Source organism: Choloepus didactylus, chromosome X (genome assembly GCF_015220235.1).
Source record: "Choloepus didactylus isolate mChoDid1 chromosome X, mChoDid1.pri, whole genome shotgun sequence".
Lineage (NCBI taxonomy): Eukaryota > Metazoa > Chordata > Mammalia > Pilosa > Megalonychidae > Choloepus > Choloepus didactylus.
In genome coordinates, this window is record NC_051334.1 from 80,451,872 (window position 1) to 80,466,422 (window position 14,551).

At 37.2% G+C, this 14,551-nt stretch overlaps 1 protein-coding gene across 1 annotated transcript; it reads left to right on the top strand.

Annotated features, from left to right (window-relative positions):
- The first annotated feature begins 856 nt into the window (after nt 1-856).
- Nucleotides 857-13,036, top strand: LOC119522209 (PAN2-PAN3 deadenylation complex subunit PAN3-like). Its single transcript, XM_037820835.1, is given in 5 exon segments — nt 857-893; nt 9,108-9,648; nt 9,650-10,480; nt 10,482-11,562; nt 11,623-13,036. Coding segments are annotated over 5 exon segments (2,631 nt in total). The 3' UTR covers nt 11,764-13,036.
- The last annotated feature ends 1,515 nt before the right edge of the window (nt 13,037-14,551 follow it).

Here is a 14,551-nt window from a genome sequence, read left to right on the forward strand (position 1 = left end):
TTGTGGGAAAATATGCTGCAGTGAAAGAAAGTCAGAGATGACAGAATTTGGAACAACTAATCAAATCTATTCAATCAAATATAAAGATGTTCAATGAGATGGCTAATGATATAAAGGATATTAAGAAGGCACTGGGTATAATTAATGTTAGCCATCATCCACTATAGTAACTCCAAATGTATGTCACTCTTACAAAGTCATAATAATAGGGTGGTATACTGGAAAAAATATAAAGAATGCAAACTAAGAACTATAGTGGCACTGTAATATCATTTGTGAATTGAAACAAAGGCACTACACCAAAGCTAAGTGTCAATTATAGGGTATTTTAAGGGATATCGTATTTATATTTTGTAATAGATTCTCATTGTGTTGAATGCATTGATTATTCACCTTGTATGGATTGTATGGTGTGTGAATAAACTATTTTGAAAAAAGACCACATAGCCAAGAAGTATATCAAGTGAATTAAGTATATGGACAGAACTATGAATGATGTCAAAATATATGACTGCTTTGCCATGTTACCTCTGTTTCCCAAATATCTTTTGTGCTGGAACTGAGAAATCAAAAAATGTATTTGAATTGGAATATTAATGTCTTTATAATATTGTAATAAAAGACACTGGGTGAACATAATCTGAAATCATATAAAGAAATATAACATCTTATGGAAATGGAAGACACAATAGATGAAATTTTAAATACACTAGAGACTGATAACAGCAGATATGATGAAGCAAATGGTCAGCAAGATAAAAGAGCACTTGAATTGGCAGAGTCAAAAGAATAGATGAAGAAAAGAATGGAATGATTTGAAGAAGGTCTCAGGGAAATAATTGACAGTATTACAACCATGCACATCATTTGTGACTTGGAAGGAGAAGAGAAAGGTAAGTGCATAGGAAGAATAAGAAAATAATCAGCAAAAATTTCCCTTCCTTTGTAAAAGACAAATATGCAAAGAGATTCAACATACTCCAAAGAGAATAAATCTGAATAGATCAACTCCAAGACACATACTCATCAGACTCAAATGCTGAAGAGAAGGAGGATTCTGCAAGTAGCAAGAGAAACATAATTTACCACATATAATGGAAGTCAAGTATGACTATGTTCTGATTTCTCATTAGAAACCATGGAGGCAAGAAGGCAGTAGTAAAGTATAAGATACTGAAAGAGAAAAATTGCCAGCCTAGAATTTTTTATCCAACAAAGATGTCCTTCAAAAATGAGGGTGAGTTTAAAATATTCATTTATAAACAGAAGCTGATAGAATTCATTAACAAGAGACATGCCCTACAAGAATAGTTAAGTTCTGCCCACTGAAAGGAAAAGATGGGAGAAAGAGGCTTGGAGGACAGTATAGAAATGAAGACTATTCAGTAGAGGCAGTATTGATAAAACAATGTGGTCTAACTATATGCTGTTTACAAAACCCATTTAGACTTAAAGCTAGAACTATTATGTTTGTTTTTTTTTTTACAAGGGACATACATTAGATTTAAAGAAAAAAATATGTTTTAAGTGAACATCTGGGAAAAGATAATCTATATCAAGATAAAACAAAAAGGAGGTGGGGATGTCTTCTAAATTGTGAAAATAATCAATTGAAAAGAGGGAGTGGTCAGTATAAATAGCAATCCAGCAAGAAAGAATATCAATCATAAATATTTATGCACATGACCACAATGCTCCAAAATACATGAGAGAAATACTGGCAGAACTGAAGGGAGAAAAAGGCAACTCTACAATAATATCTGGAATATTTAATAACAAATCTCATCAACAAAACATCTAGTTGGAAGATCAATAAGTAAACAATATGGGAATAATATGAATGCACTAGATTACAGAGATGTTACGGTGCCCGCGAGTTGAAGTACGAGACAGCCAAACAGAATTTAAAGAGCCTTTATTAGCCGTCGGCGACTGCTCACTGTCACTGCGCGCAGGGAGTTCAGTAAGCAGCCCCGACCTGAGTGTGCTTGAGACTTATATAGGCAGAAACCACATCCTGAAAATGCAAGCAAGCTATTTTGACAGAAGCAGAGTTGCCGGTTAGTTATTGGTTGCTTAGGATCTTTAGCAAGGTTGAGAAATTTTCTCAAGGTCGGCACAATGGTTGATTGTTGAAACGGTTATGCTTGGCTAATGCGTACAACCGCAAATTTCACTCCCTAAAATGGTACAGTTTCACTTCCTTCTTCTCAGGGCTTAATGCTTACACAACGTTTTTTACGGTGCAGTCGTTGCCGGTTGAGGGGGAGGGGACCCTCCTGTTACAGATTAAGGGGCAGGGGCCCACTTCAAGAGACATTCAGAACATTGCATCCCACAAAGCAGGATATACATTCTTTAAGTGGAAATGGATTGTTATTAGAATATATCAGTTGAGATATCTTTAGCTAGGCTGGCAAAAAATGCAATTACATAAAATTTTAAAAGATTCAGGGTGCATTATTTCTGGCCCCACAGAAATAAAAAAGTTTCCAAAAAATTGAAGAGAAGGGAATACTCTATGGAGGCCAACATAACCTGAATACCATAGCCAGACAAAAATACCACAAGAAAAGAAAGTTACAGAGCAATAACCCCTTACAAATTTCAATGCAAAATTCCTCAACAAGTTCTAGCAAACCAATTCTAACAGCATATTAAAAGATTTATACGGTATTATTAAGTGTGATTCATCCCAGATATGCAAGGGCCCTTCAACGTGTTATTTTTAATTAATGCAATACACCACATTTCTTGAAGGAATTAAAAACCACATGATCATCACAATTGGTGCAGGAAAGGTATTTGATAAAAACCAGCACCACATCTTGATAAAAATATTCAGAAAACTTGTATTAGAAGGCAACCTCCTCAACATGGTAAAGGGCAAAAATGGAAAACCCATACTGCCCATCATACTCAATGGTGAATTACTGAAAGGACTCTCTAAGTTGAGGAACTCAGGGATGCCCCATATCACCACTGTGTCTCAGTATAGAACAGGAAGTTCTAGGTGGAGCAATTAAAAAAGAAAAAATAAAAGGCATCCACATTTGAATTGAAGAAAAAACTTTCCCGGTTTGCAGATGATGCGATACTAAATGTAGAAAATCCTTTAAAAATGTACAAATCTACTAGAGCTAGTAAAGGAATTTACAAAGGAGCTTTGTCCAAGATCAATGCTCCCAAATCAGTTGTGGTTTTATACACTGTGCCAATTTGGATGTATTATGTCCCCCAAAATGCCATCTTTGATGCAGTCTTGTAAGGGCAGACATATTAGTGTTGATTAGATTGGAATCTTTGATTGATTCCATGGAGATGTGACTCAATCAACTGAGTGAAATGTTTGATGGGATAATTTCCATGGAGGTGTTAACCCATCCATTCAGGGTGGGTGTTAATTGGATCACTGGAGTTGTATAAAGGAATTCACAGACAGAAGAGCTCAGAGAAACTGAGAGTGACATCTTGAAGAGGAGCTGCAGGTAAGAGAGGGCAAAACTCCCCAAGAGCAACATTTTGGAGAACGTCATTTTGAAATGTTTAACCTGGGAGCAAGTGGATGCCAGCCATGTGCCTTCCGGCCTAACAGAGGTTTTTCCAGACACCAATGGCCATCCTTCAGTGAAGGTACCCAATTGTTGATGCCTTACCTTGGACACTTTATGGTCTTAAGACTGTAACTTTGTAACCAAATAAACCCCCTTTATAAAAGTCAATCCATTTCTGGTCTTTTTGCTTAACAGCAGCATTAGCAAACCAGAAAATACAGTAATAATGAATAATCTTAAGGGGAAATCAGAGAAAGAGTCCAATTCCAAAAGGTACTAAATAAGTCAAATATGTAGGAATTTACCAAGAATGTAATGGACTTATGCTTAGGAAACAACAAAATATTGCTATAAAAACAAATAAATAAATGGAAGGACATTCCATGTTCACAGACTCGAACATTAAACATTGTTAGGATGTCAGTTCTACTCAAACAATTTAAAGATTCAAAACAATCCCAATCAAACCTCCTACAAAACTTTGCTGACATGGAAAAGTCATCAGATCCATATGGAAGGGTAAGTGGCCCTGAATAGTCAAAGCCATTTTGAGAAAGAATGAAGTTGGAGGACTCACTTTCCCAATACAGAGTTCAGGAATAGACCCTCACACCTAGTCTAGTTGATTTTTCACAAGTGTGCCAAGTCCACTCAATTGGGATAAAACAGTCTCCATCAAATGGTACTAGGAAAACATAGGGAAGCAGCTTCCAGACCTTATGCCAGCCATGGATTTTGGAGATTATACAACTAAAGCACAAGCAGCAAAAAATTGAGATACATGGTACCTCATTCTTTTTGCATCAAAGGACTTCATCATGAAAATAAAAAGAAAACCTTCAGAATGATAAATATTTGGAAACCACCTATCTGATAATGATTTAATCAATATATTTTATAAATTTACAACTCAACTACAAAAGGACCATCTAATCATAAATTGGGCAAAATACTTCAATAGGAATTTCTCCAAGTAAGATACAAAAAGCTCAGAAGTACACAAAAAATACTCAGCATCATTGATATGCAAATCAAAACCACAACTAGATACCATGTCACAGTCAGTAGAATGGCTACTATTAGAAAAATGAAAAATTGTTGGATAGGATGTGAAGAAATAATATTCATTGTTGTGGTAATGTAAAATGCTGCAGTTTGTGGAAAACTAGTTGGCATTCCTCATGAATTTAAGTACAGATTCACCATATGATGTGGCAATCCCTAAAGAATTGAAATATACCCAAAAAGAATTGAATATATACCCAAAAGAATTGAAAGCAGGATTTGTAAAACATATTTGCATACTGATAATCATTGTTGCATTATTCACAATCGCCAAAATATTGAAGTAACATATGTTTCCATCAAAAGAAGAATGGATAAACAAAGTGTGGTAACCCATTCTATGGGATATTATTTAGTTGTGCAAAGGAATGATTCCCTGATATATACAACATTTATGTACCTCAAAGACATCATATTGAGTGAAATAAGCCAGACACAAAGGGACAAATATTGAATGAATTAGGATAAGCAATTTCATAGAGTCAAAACTATAGTAAAGTTTACCAGGGGAATTATGAGTTAATGCTTGATTGGTTCAGAATAACTGGGGTGATTGTAGAATTTTTGGTAATTGATGGTTGTGATGGTGGCACAGAATAGTGAATGTGATTCATACCACTGAACTCTATACTTGAATATGATTCATTGGGGAATTTTATGTTATATTTGTTACTAGTATAAAAATTAAAATGACAATTTGCAGTGCAGAAGAATATTCTACAAAATCCAGTACACCTCCAAACCAGAATATTTAACAAACTAAGACTGCCATGATCCTGTCTTTTTCTGTTAAAAGGTTATGTAGTTTCCTTGCTGCTAAAACAAGACACTACGCGTTGATTTAAACAATGGGAATTTATTGACTCATGATTTTGAGTTTAGGAGAAGTAAGAAATTGAGGCATCATCTAGGTGATGCTTTCTCCCAGCATACTGTGGTATTCTACAGCTGCCTATCAGTAATCCTTTGTCCTTGGCTTTTCTTTCACATGGCAACTCACATGGCAGCCTCTCCTGATATCTGACATTTACTCCCCTTGAAAATCATCCAGTAATCCAGATCAAAGCCCAACGTGATTCAGTGGGCCCTCAACTTTAGTGAAGTCACATTTTGAAGAGATTTAAAATGGGCCCACACACACCAGAATGGGAACAAGACCAAGAACATGTCCACACTGGGGCACAAAATTCAGTACACCTCTTGTTCCAACAATTTACTCATTTTTCCATTATGGTGAGTAAATGTTTTCTCTATTGTCTGTTGCAAGACATGGATATCTACTCCAGCTACTTTTTAAAATGAAATTTTATTGAAACATATTCTCACACCATGCAGTTCATCCAAAGTATACAGCATGTCAAAGTATCATCCCATTGTTGTGCAAACATCTCCAGAATCAATTTTCGAACTTTTTCATTATTTCAAAAATAAAAAGTGAGAGAGAAAATGCCAAACATCCTATACCCCTTATCCCCCTTGTCATTGACCCCTATCATTTGTGTGGTGCATTTGTTACTGTTGATGAAAGAAGATTAATATGCTGCTATTAAGTATAGTCCATAGTTTGCAATAGGTACATTTTCCCACATATGTGACTCTTATTAATTCCTTGTAGTAGTATGGCACATTTGTTTTAGTTCATGGAGGAAATTTTTTATATTTTTATGGTTAATCACAGCCACTGATCACCACCACAAGGTTTACTGTGTTATACAGTCCAATGCTTTAACCTCCGGCTTTCCTTCTGGTGACACATATAATTCTAAACCTATCACATTAACACAAAATTCAGCCTTGTTAATTATACTCACAATAATGTGCTACCATTATTCCTATCCATTTCCAAACATATTTAATATCAACCTAGTTAAATATTCTGCACATATTAAGCCACCACTCCCCAGTCTCTAGCCTCATTCTATATCCCAGTAACCTATATACTATATGTCTATGAGTTTACATATTATAATTAGTTCTTATTAGTGTGATGGTACAATATTTTCCTTTTTTGTCTGATTTATTTCACTTAATATTCTCAAGGTTTATTCATGGTGTGTGCTTCAGGACTTCATTCCTTATTGCTGAATATAATATTTCATCATATGTATATACCATATTTGTTTATCCATTCATCTTTTTATAGACATGAGTTGTTTCCATCTTTTGGCAATTGTGAATAATGCTATGAATATCAACATGCAAATATCTATTCATGTCACTGCTTTCAGATCTTCTGGGTCTATCTCAAGTATCAGAATGCAACTCCATGCTGTTCCATTGTACATTCCAAGAGGCAGTGAATAAGAGTTCCTATTTCTCCACATCCTCTCCAGTTTCCTGTATATTTAGTAGTGGCCATTCTAGTAGGTGTGAAATGGCATCTATTGTGGTTTTGATGTGAATTTCCCTAATAGCTAGTGAGGCTAAGCATTTCTTCATGTTCTTTGTAGCCACTTGTATTTCCCCTTTGGAAAAATGTGTATCCATGTCTTTCCAATTTTTTAAATTGGGTTGTTTGTCTTTTAACTGATTTGAAAGATTTATATATTCTGGCTATCAAACCCTTATCAGATATGTGGTATCCAAATATCTTCTCCCATTGAGTCAGCTGCCTTTGCATCTTTTTGACAAAGTCCTTTGAAGCACAGAATTATTCAATTTTGAGGAGAGCCAGTACATTGTTCATATGTTTCTAAGCTGTCTATTTGTTGGCATCCAGTTGTACAAAGCATCTTCTTATGATCTTTTTTATTTCTTTAGGGTCCCTGGTAATGATCATTTCTGATTTTATTTATTTCTATCTTTTCTTTTCATTCTTTTTCTGTCTAGCTAATGGTTTGTCAATTTTATTGATATTCTCAAACAACCAACTGTTGGTTTTATTGAATCTCTGTCCTCTTTTCTCAATTTCATTTCTTTCCACTGTAATCTTTCTCATTTCTTTCTGTTTGCTTTGGTATTAGTTACCTGTTCTATAGTTTCTCCAGTGTTCACCTAGGTCTTTGATTTACATTTCTTCCATATATATATATATTAATTTTTCAATAGGATATATATATATGTGTATATATATATCCTATTGAAAAATTAAGGAAACAACAAAAAAACACATTTAAAACAAAACAGAGGATTAAGAAAAACAACCTGAAATAACTACTTTGCTTCTGACATGTTCCTACCATACCCCAAGAAAATTAACAGACCATAACCAAAGGAATAAGAGAAACAAGTAATCTAAAATAACTACATTGCTTCCAACATGTTCCTATCATACTTCAAGAAAATTAACAAACCGTAATCAAAAGCATAAGAAAAACCAAATAAAATAACTATACTGAAGTTAATTTATTAATGCAATAGCTTTTTCAACTTTTTCAAAAAATTAAAACCATTCAAACAAAACAAAGGAATAAGAAAAACAAATAACCTAAAATAACTACATTGCTTCCAACATGCTCTTACCATACCCCCAAAAAATTTGTAGACCATAATCATTCCTGAGCATTCCCATAACATTGAGATTACCCTCAATAGCTTATCTGTTCTTACTAATCATTCCCCCTTCACTAGTTGCTGTCTATTTCTATGTCCCCTACATACTACAATATAAAATACTTATTTTACATTTTTCACAGTGTTCACATTAGTGGTAACATACAATATTGCTCTTTTTGTGTGTGGCTTATTTCACTCAGCATTATGTCTTCAAGATGGAAAAATTCTCAACAAAATACTTGCAAATTGAATCCAAAGACACATTAAAAAAATCATGCACCATGACTAAGTGGGTCTTTTATCCTTTTTAATGTAGGCATTTAAGGGTAAAAATTTCTCTTTAAGTACTACCTTCACTGCATCCCATATATTTTTATATATGGTGTTCTCATTTTCATTGTCACAAGATATTACTGATTTCTCTTACAATTTCTTCTTTGACCCACTGATTGTTAAATCATCCTGTTGTTTAATGTCCACATATTTATGAATTTTCCAGTTCTACATGTGTTTTGACTTCCAGCTTCACACCATTATGATCAGAGAAAGTGCTATGTATAATTTCAATCTTTTTAAATTTATTAAGACCTCTTTTATGCCCCAGCTTGTGGTCTATCCTTGAGAATGTTTGCTGAGCACTTGAGAAGAATTTATATCCTGCTCTTTGGGGTGCAATGTTCTATATATTTCAGTTATGTCTAGTTCATTTATCATCTTATTTAGGTTCTCTGTTTCCTTATTGATCCTCTGTTTAGATGTTTTATCTATTGAAGAGAGTGGTGTATTGAAGTCTCCCATTATGATTATAGAGATGTCTATTACTCCCATTAGTTTACCAGACTTTGCCTCCTGTACTTTGGGGCACCTTGATTAGGTGCATAAATATTTATAATTGTTATTACTTCTTGTTGAATTTCCTCTTTTACATTCTGTCAATCTGCATATTAAGATTGGGGAGATTAATCCACTAACATTCAATGTTTACTTTAAAAGCATTCCTTACGACCCCGCCCAGGCTTTCATCCGGCACCGGCGGCATCCTCCTTCTCTCCCCCATCTATGGTGGCGGCGGCGGCGGAAGCCGAGGCTGCGGCGTTGCCCTGAACAGTGGCGGCGGCCTCCCGACCCCCTCGGCCGCCGCCTCCTCCTCCTCCTCGGCGCTGGCGGCGGCAGTGGCGGTGGTGGCCCCGCCGGGGGTCGCGGGTGTCCCCGGCGGGGCGGCGGCGGGTTTGAAGCTCAAGTACTGCCGCTACTACGCCAAGGATAAGACTTGCTTCTACGGGGAGGAGTGTCAGTTCCTGCATGAGGACCCGGCCGCTGGGGCCGTCCCGGGCCTCGGCCTCCATAGCAACAGCGTCCCCCTGGCTCTGGCGGGCGCGCCCGGGGCCGGCTTTCCGCCCGGAGCCGTCCCGGGCGGGGGAGCCGGGCCGCCGCCGCCGCCGCCAGGACCCAAGAAGCCGGAGCTCGGGGCGCCTGGGCCTCCGGCCGCGGGCGGCGGAGGCGGCAGCAGCGGGGGACTCGATGGACCGCGGCTGGCAAAGAATGACTAATAGTAACAGCTCCCCAAGCCTTCTGAATGACAGTGCCAAGCCATATGCAGGCCATGATCCTTTAACTTCACCTGCTTCATCCTTGTTTAATGACTTTGGTGCCCTCAACATCTCTCAGAGAAGAAAGCCAAGGAAGTATCGCCTGGGGATGCTGGAGGAGAGGCTAGTACCGATGGGATCAAAGGCACGAAAAGCAAAGAACCCTATTGGCTGCCTTGCTGACAGGTGTAAATCAGGAGTACCAATCAATATGGTTTGGTGGAATAGAGTCACAGAAAACAATTTACAGACACCAAATCCTACTGCAAGCGAGTTTATTCCTAAAGGAGGAACAGCCTCCAGGCTGAGTAACGTGCCCCAGTTAAATATGTCTGCCTTCTCTCAAGTGTTCTCTCACCCATCCATGGGAAGCCCTGCTACTGCTGGATTAGCACCAGGAATGTCATTGTCTGCTGGATCTTCCCCTTTTCATTCCCCCAAGATAACTCCGCATACATCACCTGCTCCCAGAAGAAGAAGTCATACTCCAAATCCAGCCAATTATATGGTGCCTTCTAGTGCCTCTACACCTGTTAATAATCCTGTTTCTCAGACTTCGTCTTCTGGTCAGGTGATCCAGAAGGAAACTGTAGGTGGAACGACTTACTTCTATACGGACACAACGCCAGCACCTTTGACTGGAATGGTATTTCCAAACTATCATATTTATCCTCCAACTGCACCTCATGTTGCTTATATGCAACCAAAAGCAAATGCACCTTCCTTCTTCATGGCTGATGAACTCCGACAGGAGCTGATCAACAGACATTTAATAACTGGCTCAAATTGATCAAGCAGATATGCCAGCAGTCCCCATAGAAGTTGACAGCTACCATAGCCTGTTCCCTCTAGAACCACTGCCACCACCCAACCGGATACAGAAATCAAGTAATTTTGGGTACATTACATCTTGCTACAAAGCTGTAAATAGCAAAGATGATCTGCCATATTGCCTTCAGAGGATACACGGTTTCCGTCTTGTTAATACAAAGTGCATGGTGTTGGTTGATATGTGGAAAAAAATTCAGCATTCAAATATTGTCACCTTGCATGAAGTATTTACCACTAAAGCATTTGCAGAGCCTTCTCTTGTGTTCGCATATGATTTCCATGCGGGAGGAGAAACTATGATGAGCAGACACTTCAATGACCCTAACGCTGATGGCTATTTCACCAAGAGAAAGTGGGGCCAACACGATGGACCACTGCCCAGACAGCATGCTGGATTATTGCCAGAATCACTTATCTGGGCATATATTGTCCAGCTAAGTTCTGCATTGCGTACCATTCATACAGCAGGTTTGGCATGCCGGGTTATGGACCCAACGAAGATTCTGATAACTGGCAAAACGAGGCTGCAAGTAAATTGTGTTGGCATTTCTGATGTTTTAACCTTTGATAACAGTCAGAATAATAATCCCTTGGCATTGATGGCTCAATACCAGCAAGCAGATCTGATATCATTAGGAAAAGTTGTGTTGGCTTTGGCTTGCAACTCTTTGGCAGGAATTCAGCGAGAGAATTTACAGAAAGCCATGGAACTGGTGACAATCAACTACTCTTCTGACCTGAAGAATCTGATTTTGTATCTGTTGACTGACCAAAACCGGATGCGAAGTGTAAATGACATCATGCCTATGATTGGTGCTCGATTTTATACCCAATTGGATGCTGCTCAAATGAGAAATGATGTCATAGAGGAAGACCTGGCAAAGGAAGTTCAAAATGGAAGACTGTTTAGGCTTCTAGCAAAATTGGGAACAATCAATGAGAGGCCGGAGTTTCAGAAGGATCCTACGTGGTCAGAGACTGGAGACCGTTATCTGTTGAAACTCTTTAGGGATCATCTCTTTCATCAGGTGACAGAAGTGGGTGCTCCCTGGATTGACCTTAGTCATATCATTTCTTGTCTTAACAAGCTAGATGCTGGTGTGCCAGAAAAAATAAGCCTCATTTCCAGAGATGAGAAGAGTGTACTTGTGGTGACTTACAGTGACTTAAAGCGCTGCTTCGAAAATACTTTTCAAGAACTAATTGCAGCTGCAAATGGTCAGTTGTAGTATTTGCTTAAAAAGCACGCAGGACCTTGCTAAGGAACTTAACCAATAGCAGATTGCACTACAGCTGAACTGTTTTCATCATCTCATTTCACACTTGGGAAACAAACAGGAGATGAGCGAAGCTGCTTGCACTTCAGTCGGGTACACTGTTACTTGAAAGGAAGAATGTTTCACTTCTCCTAGAGCTCTGGCTGCCATTGGAGGCTATATTCTGTGAAGAATTTATTTTAGATTAAGGAACACCATCAGGTGAATGATGTTCCTGCTTTTATTTTTTCCACTTGTATATGCACTAATTTTAATTTTTTAAAGACTTTTTTTGAGATCTTTGAACTTTTGCCACATTGTATACTTATTAAGGAAAACTATTTGCAAGGACATTTTTGGGAAACAATGCTGGGCAGCATTTTTGTCACCGAGGGTTGCAGAATTTGCTCTTTTGGGGATGGGTTGCCCTGAATAACATAATGGACCAGGTAAATAATTTTCATAGAAATACAGTACAGTGCATAATTCTTGTGAGAGTATTTGTATGCAAGCTCTGTATGCCACCCACTGTTAGCTCAAATTGAGATTTTTGTTTTGTTTTGTTTTTAAGAGCACACAAAGAGAAATATCAGTGAATTGTTGGGCGTGAATTCCCCTAATAGTTGATTTAAATCATTTCTGAGTAAGGACTGGATAAGCCGTAACCAAAGGAGCACGTAATAGCTCTTTGCTCCAAATTCAGCCAAACCTTTAAAAAAAAAAAAAAAGTATGTTTCCCTGCTAGTCAGATGCATTTACATTTATGCAATTTTTTTAATAGAAAAAGAAAAAATCCTAAGAAATTGTGTTAAAAGCCTGAAGTTCAGGAGTATATTACTTTAGGTTATCTACAGTTTGCTTTTTTTGTATAAAGTTCTGTTCTTTGAACCACAGCTTTATTATGGTACTTTATACTGGACACAGATACAAAAGACACTGTTGAGAAGATTAACTAAACACAGCAGTGGTCTGGCATCAAGAGCTTTCTGAAGTTTTGACAGTCTGAATCTGGAGGGATAACAATCTGCTGTGCCTTTGCAGTCACTGCTTAGCCCAAAGTAAGAGTACTTTTGATAATAACTCACTATGTGGGATATTCCTGAATAAGTCAATCTCAAAGGTTTGCGATTTTCCTCCTCTTAACTTTCTTAATATTTGGACATGCAATTGTCGCCAAACTTGGGTATTCGTGGAATTTATAGTTAATGAAATACCTATACTTTGATACTGAAGACTGCCAAATACATAGGAATTTTCTTTCTTAAAAATCAGTTATGAAGACTATATATCCTTTCCCAGCACTGAATGTTTTACTAGCACTGGGTGCTCACCATGCAACTATGAAGAAAATGTGGATACTCAGAAAAAGGTCAGGACAGACTTCCAAGCATTTGCAAATGATGTCACTGTCTTCAATTTTAATAATTATACATATTTGTAGTTTTCAGAGAAGTTTTTAATATTTCTCTGTCTACTTTTTATAAGCTTTAAAATGATTTTCTCTGCCTTGAGATTTGCATCAAGATAAAGCCCCTCTCTTCACCTGAAAGCTTTGAAGACGAGATGTGTTCTACACCTTTTAAGACGTGTGGTTGAGGCCATGTTTCGCAGCATCAGTTATTGAGTTAAAAAGAAAATCAATTACTGCATTTGATCTGGATGGATTTTAAAAGAACATAATGTTCAATATTCAAAGGATAATTAACATTTGCCACCATAATGTTCTTTTTTTATGTAAAAGGAACAAGAACTTGGAGACATTAACATGCGAAAGTCTTTTATCATTAGCTCATGTACTTGAGGAAGAGCAGCTGTCTTTTTATATGTTTTTTGACAAATCATATTGTAATTCTTTTGTACAAAAAAGAACTACTTGTATTCTAGAAGAGCTATGAAATGCTTAATTTATAAGTGGGCTGGAGATTTTTTCCAATATTGTTTTCTTTGAAAATGAAAGGGGATCATCTATTTTAGTTTCAGGGTTTGGGAACTTTTTGAAAATTTGATTTGTGGACCAATGTTTTGGGAAAGCTAAGGAAGGGCAGGGGTAAAATATTAGGGCTTGAATTTCTCATTCTGTATAGACCAGCAAACTTCCCTCTGCAAGGCAAGTTCAAATCACAAACCCAAGAATGTTTGCATTGTAAATGCTAGTTTGCTTCAGCCCCTTGTAACCTCAGGACTTGCTCTGAATATAAAAGGTAGACAGCTGATATGTTTTCATGAGTAAATATTGTCAGCCAGAAAACAGTTGGTGTCAGGTAATGCATATTTTTTTTAGCTTTGTTTTATATTTATTTTTCACTTGGTTTTTATTGGGAATGGTTTTCAAAAGAACTCTCAATTCTGCTTAGGTGTTTTTGGGGGAGCCCTCTTTTCCATAGTGTAATTCCGTTTTAAGAGGTTGTCTGAAATTTGAGTCTGTTTAATTCATAGGAAGAGTTTAATATCTGAGAACAGTCAAATTAAGGTTATAAACTTCCCATACCTTCCTGTTAGGACAGATGAAAGCACAGAAGGGACAACCCTTGAAATCATGTAACGTTGGTCATTTCAATGTTTTGTACCTATTTTAAATTCTGTTAGTGTATTTACTTCATTGTAAATATTTTTGAGGGTACCTTTGTATTTGTTTTTGACCTTGGTTCTGTGATTTGGATGTCAACCCCTTCCCTAAAAAGCACCAGTATGTTAAGTTCTAATGTCATGATCCCAATATGTGTTATTCATCTTTAATCCTGTTTTCAGTCTTATGTGTACA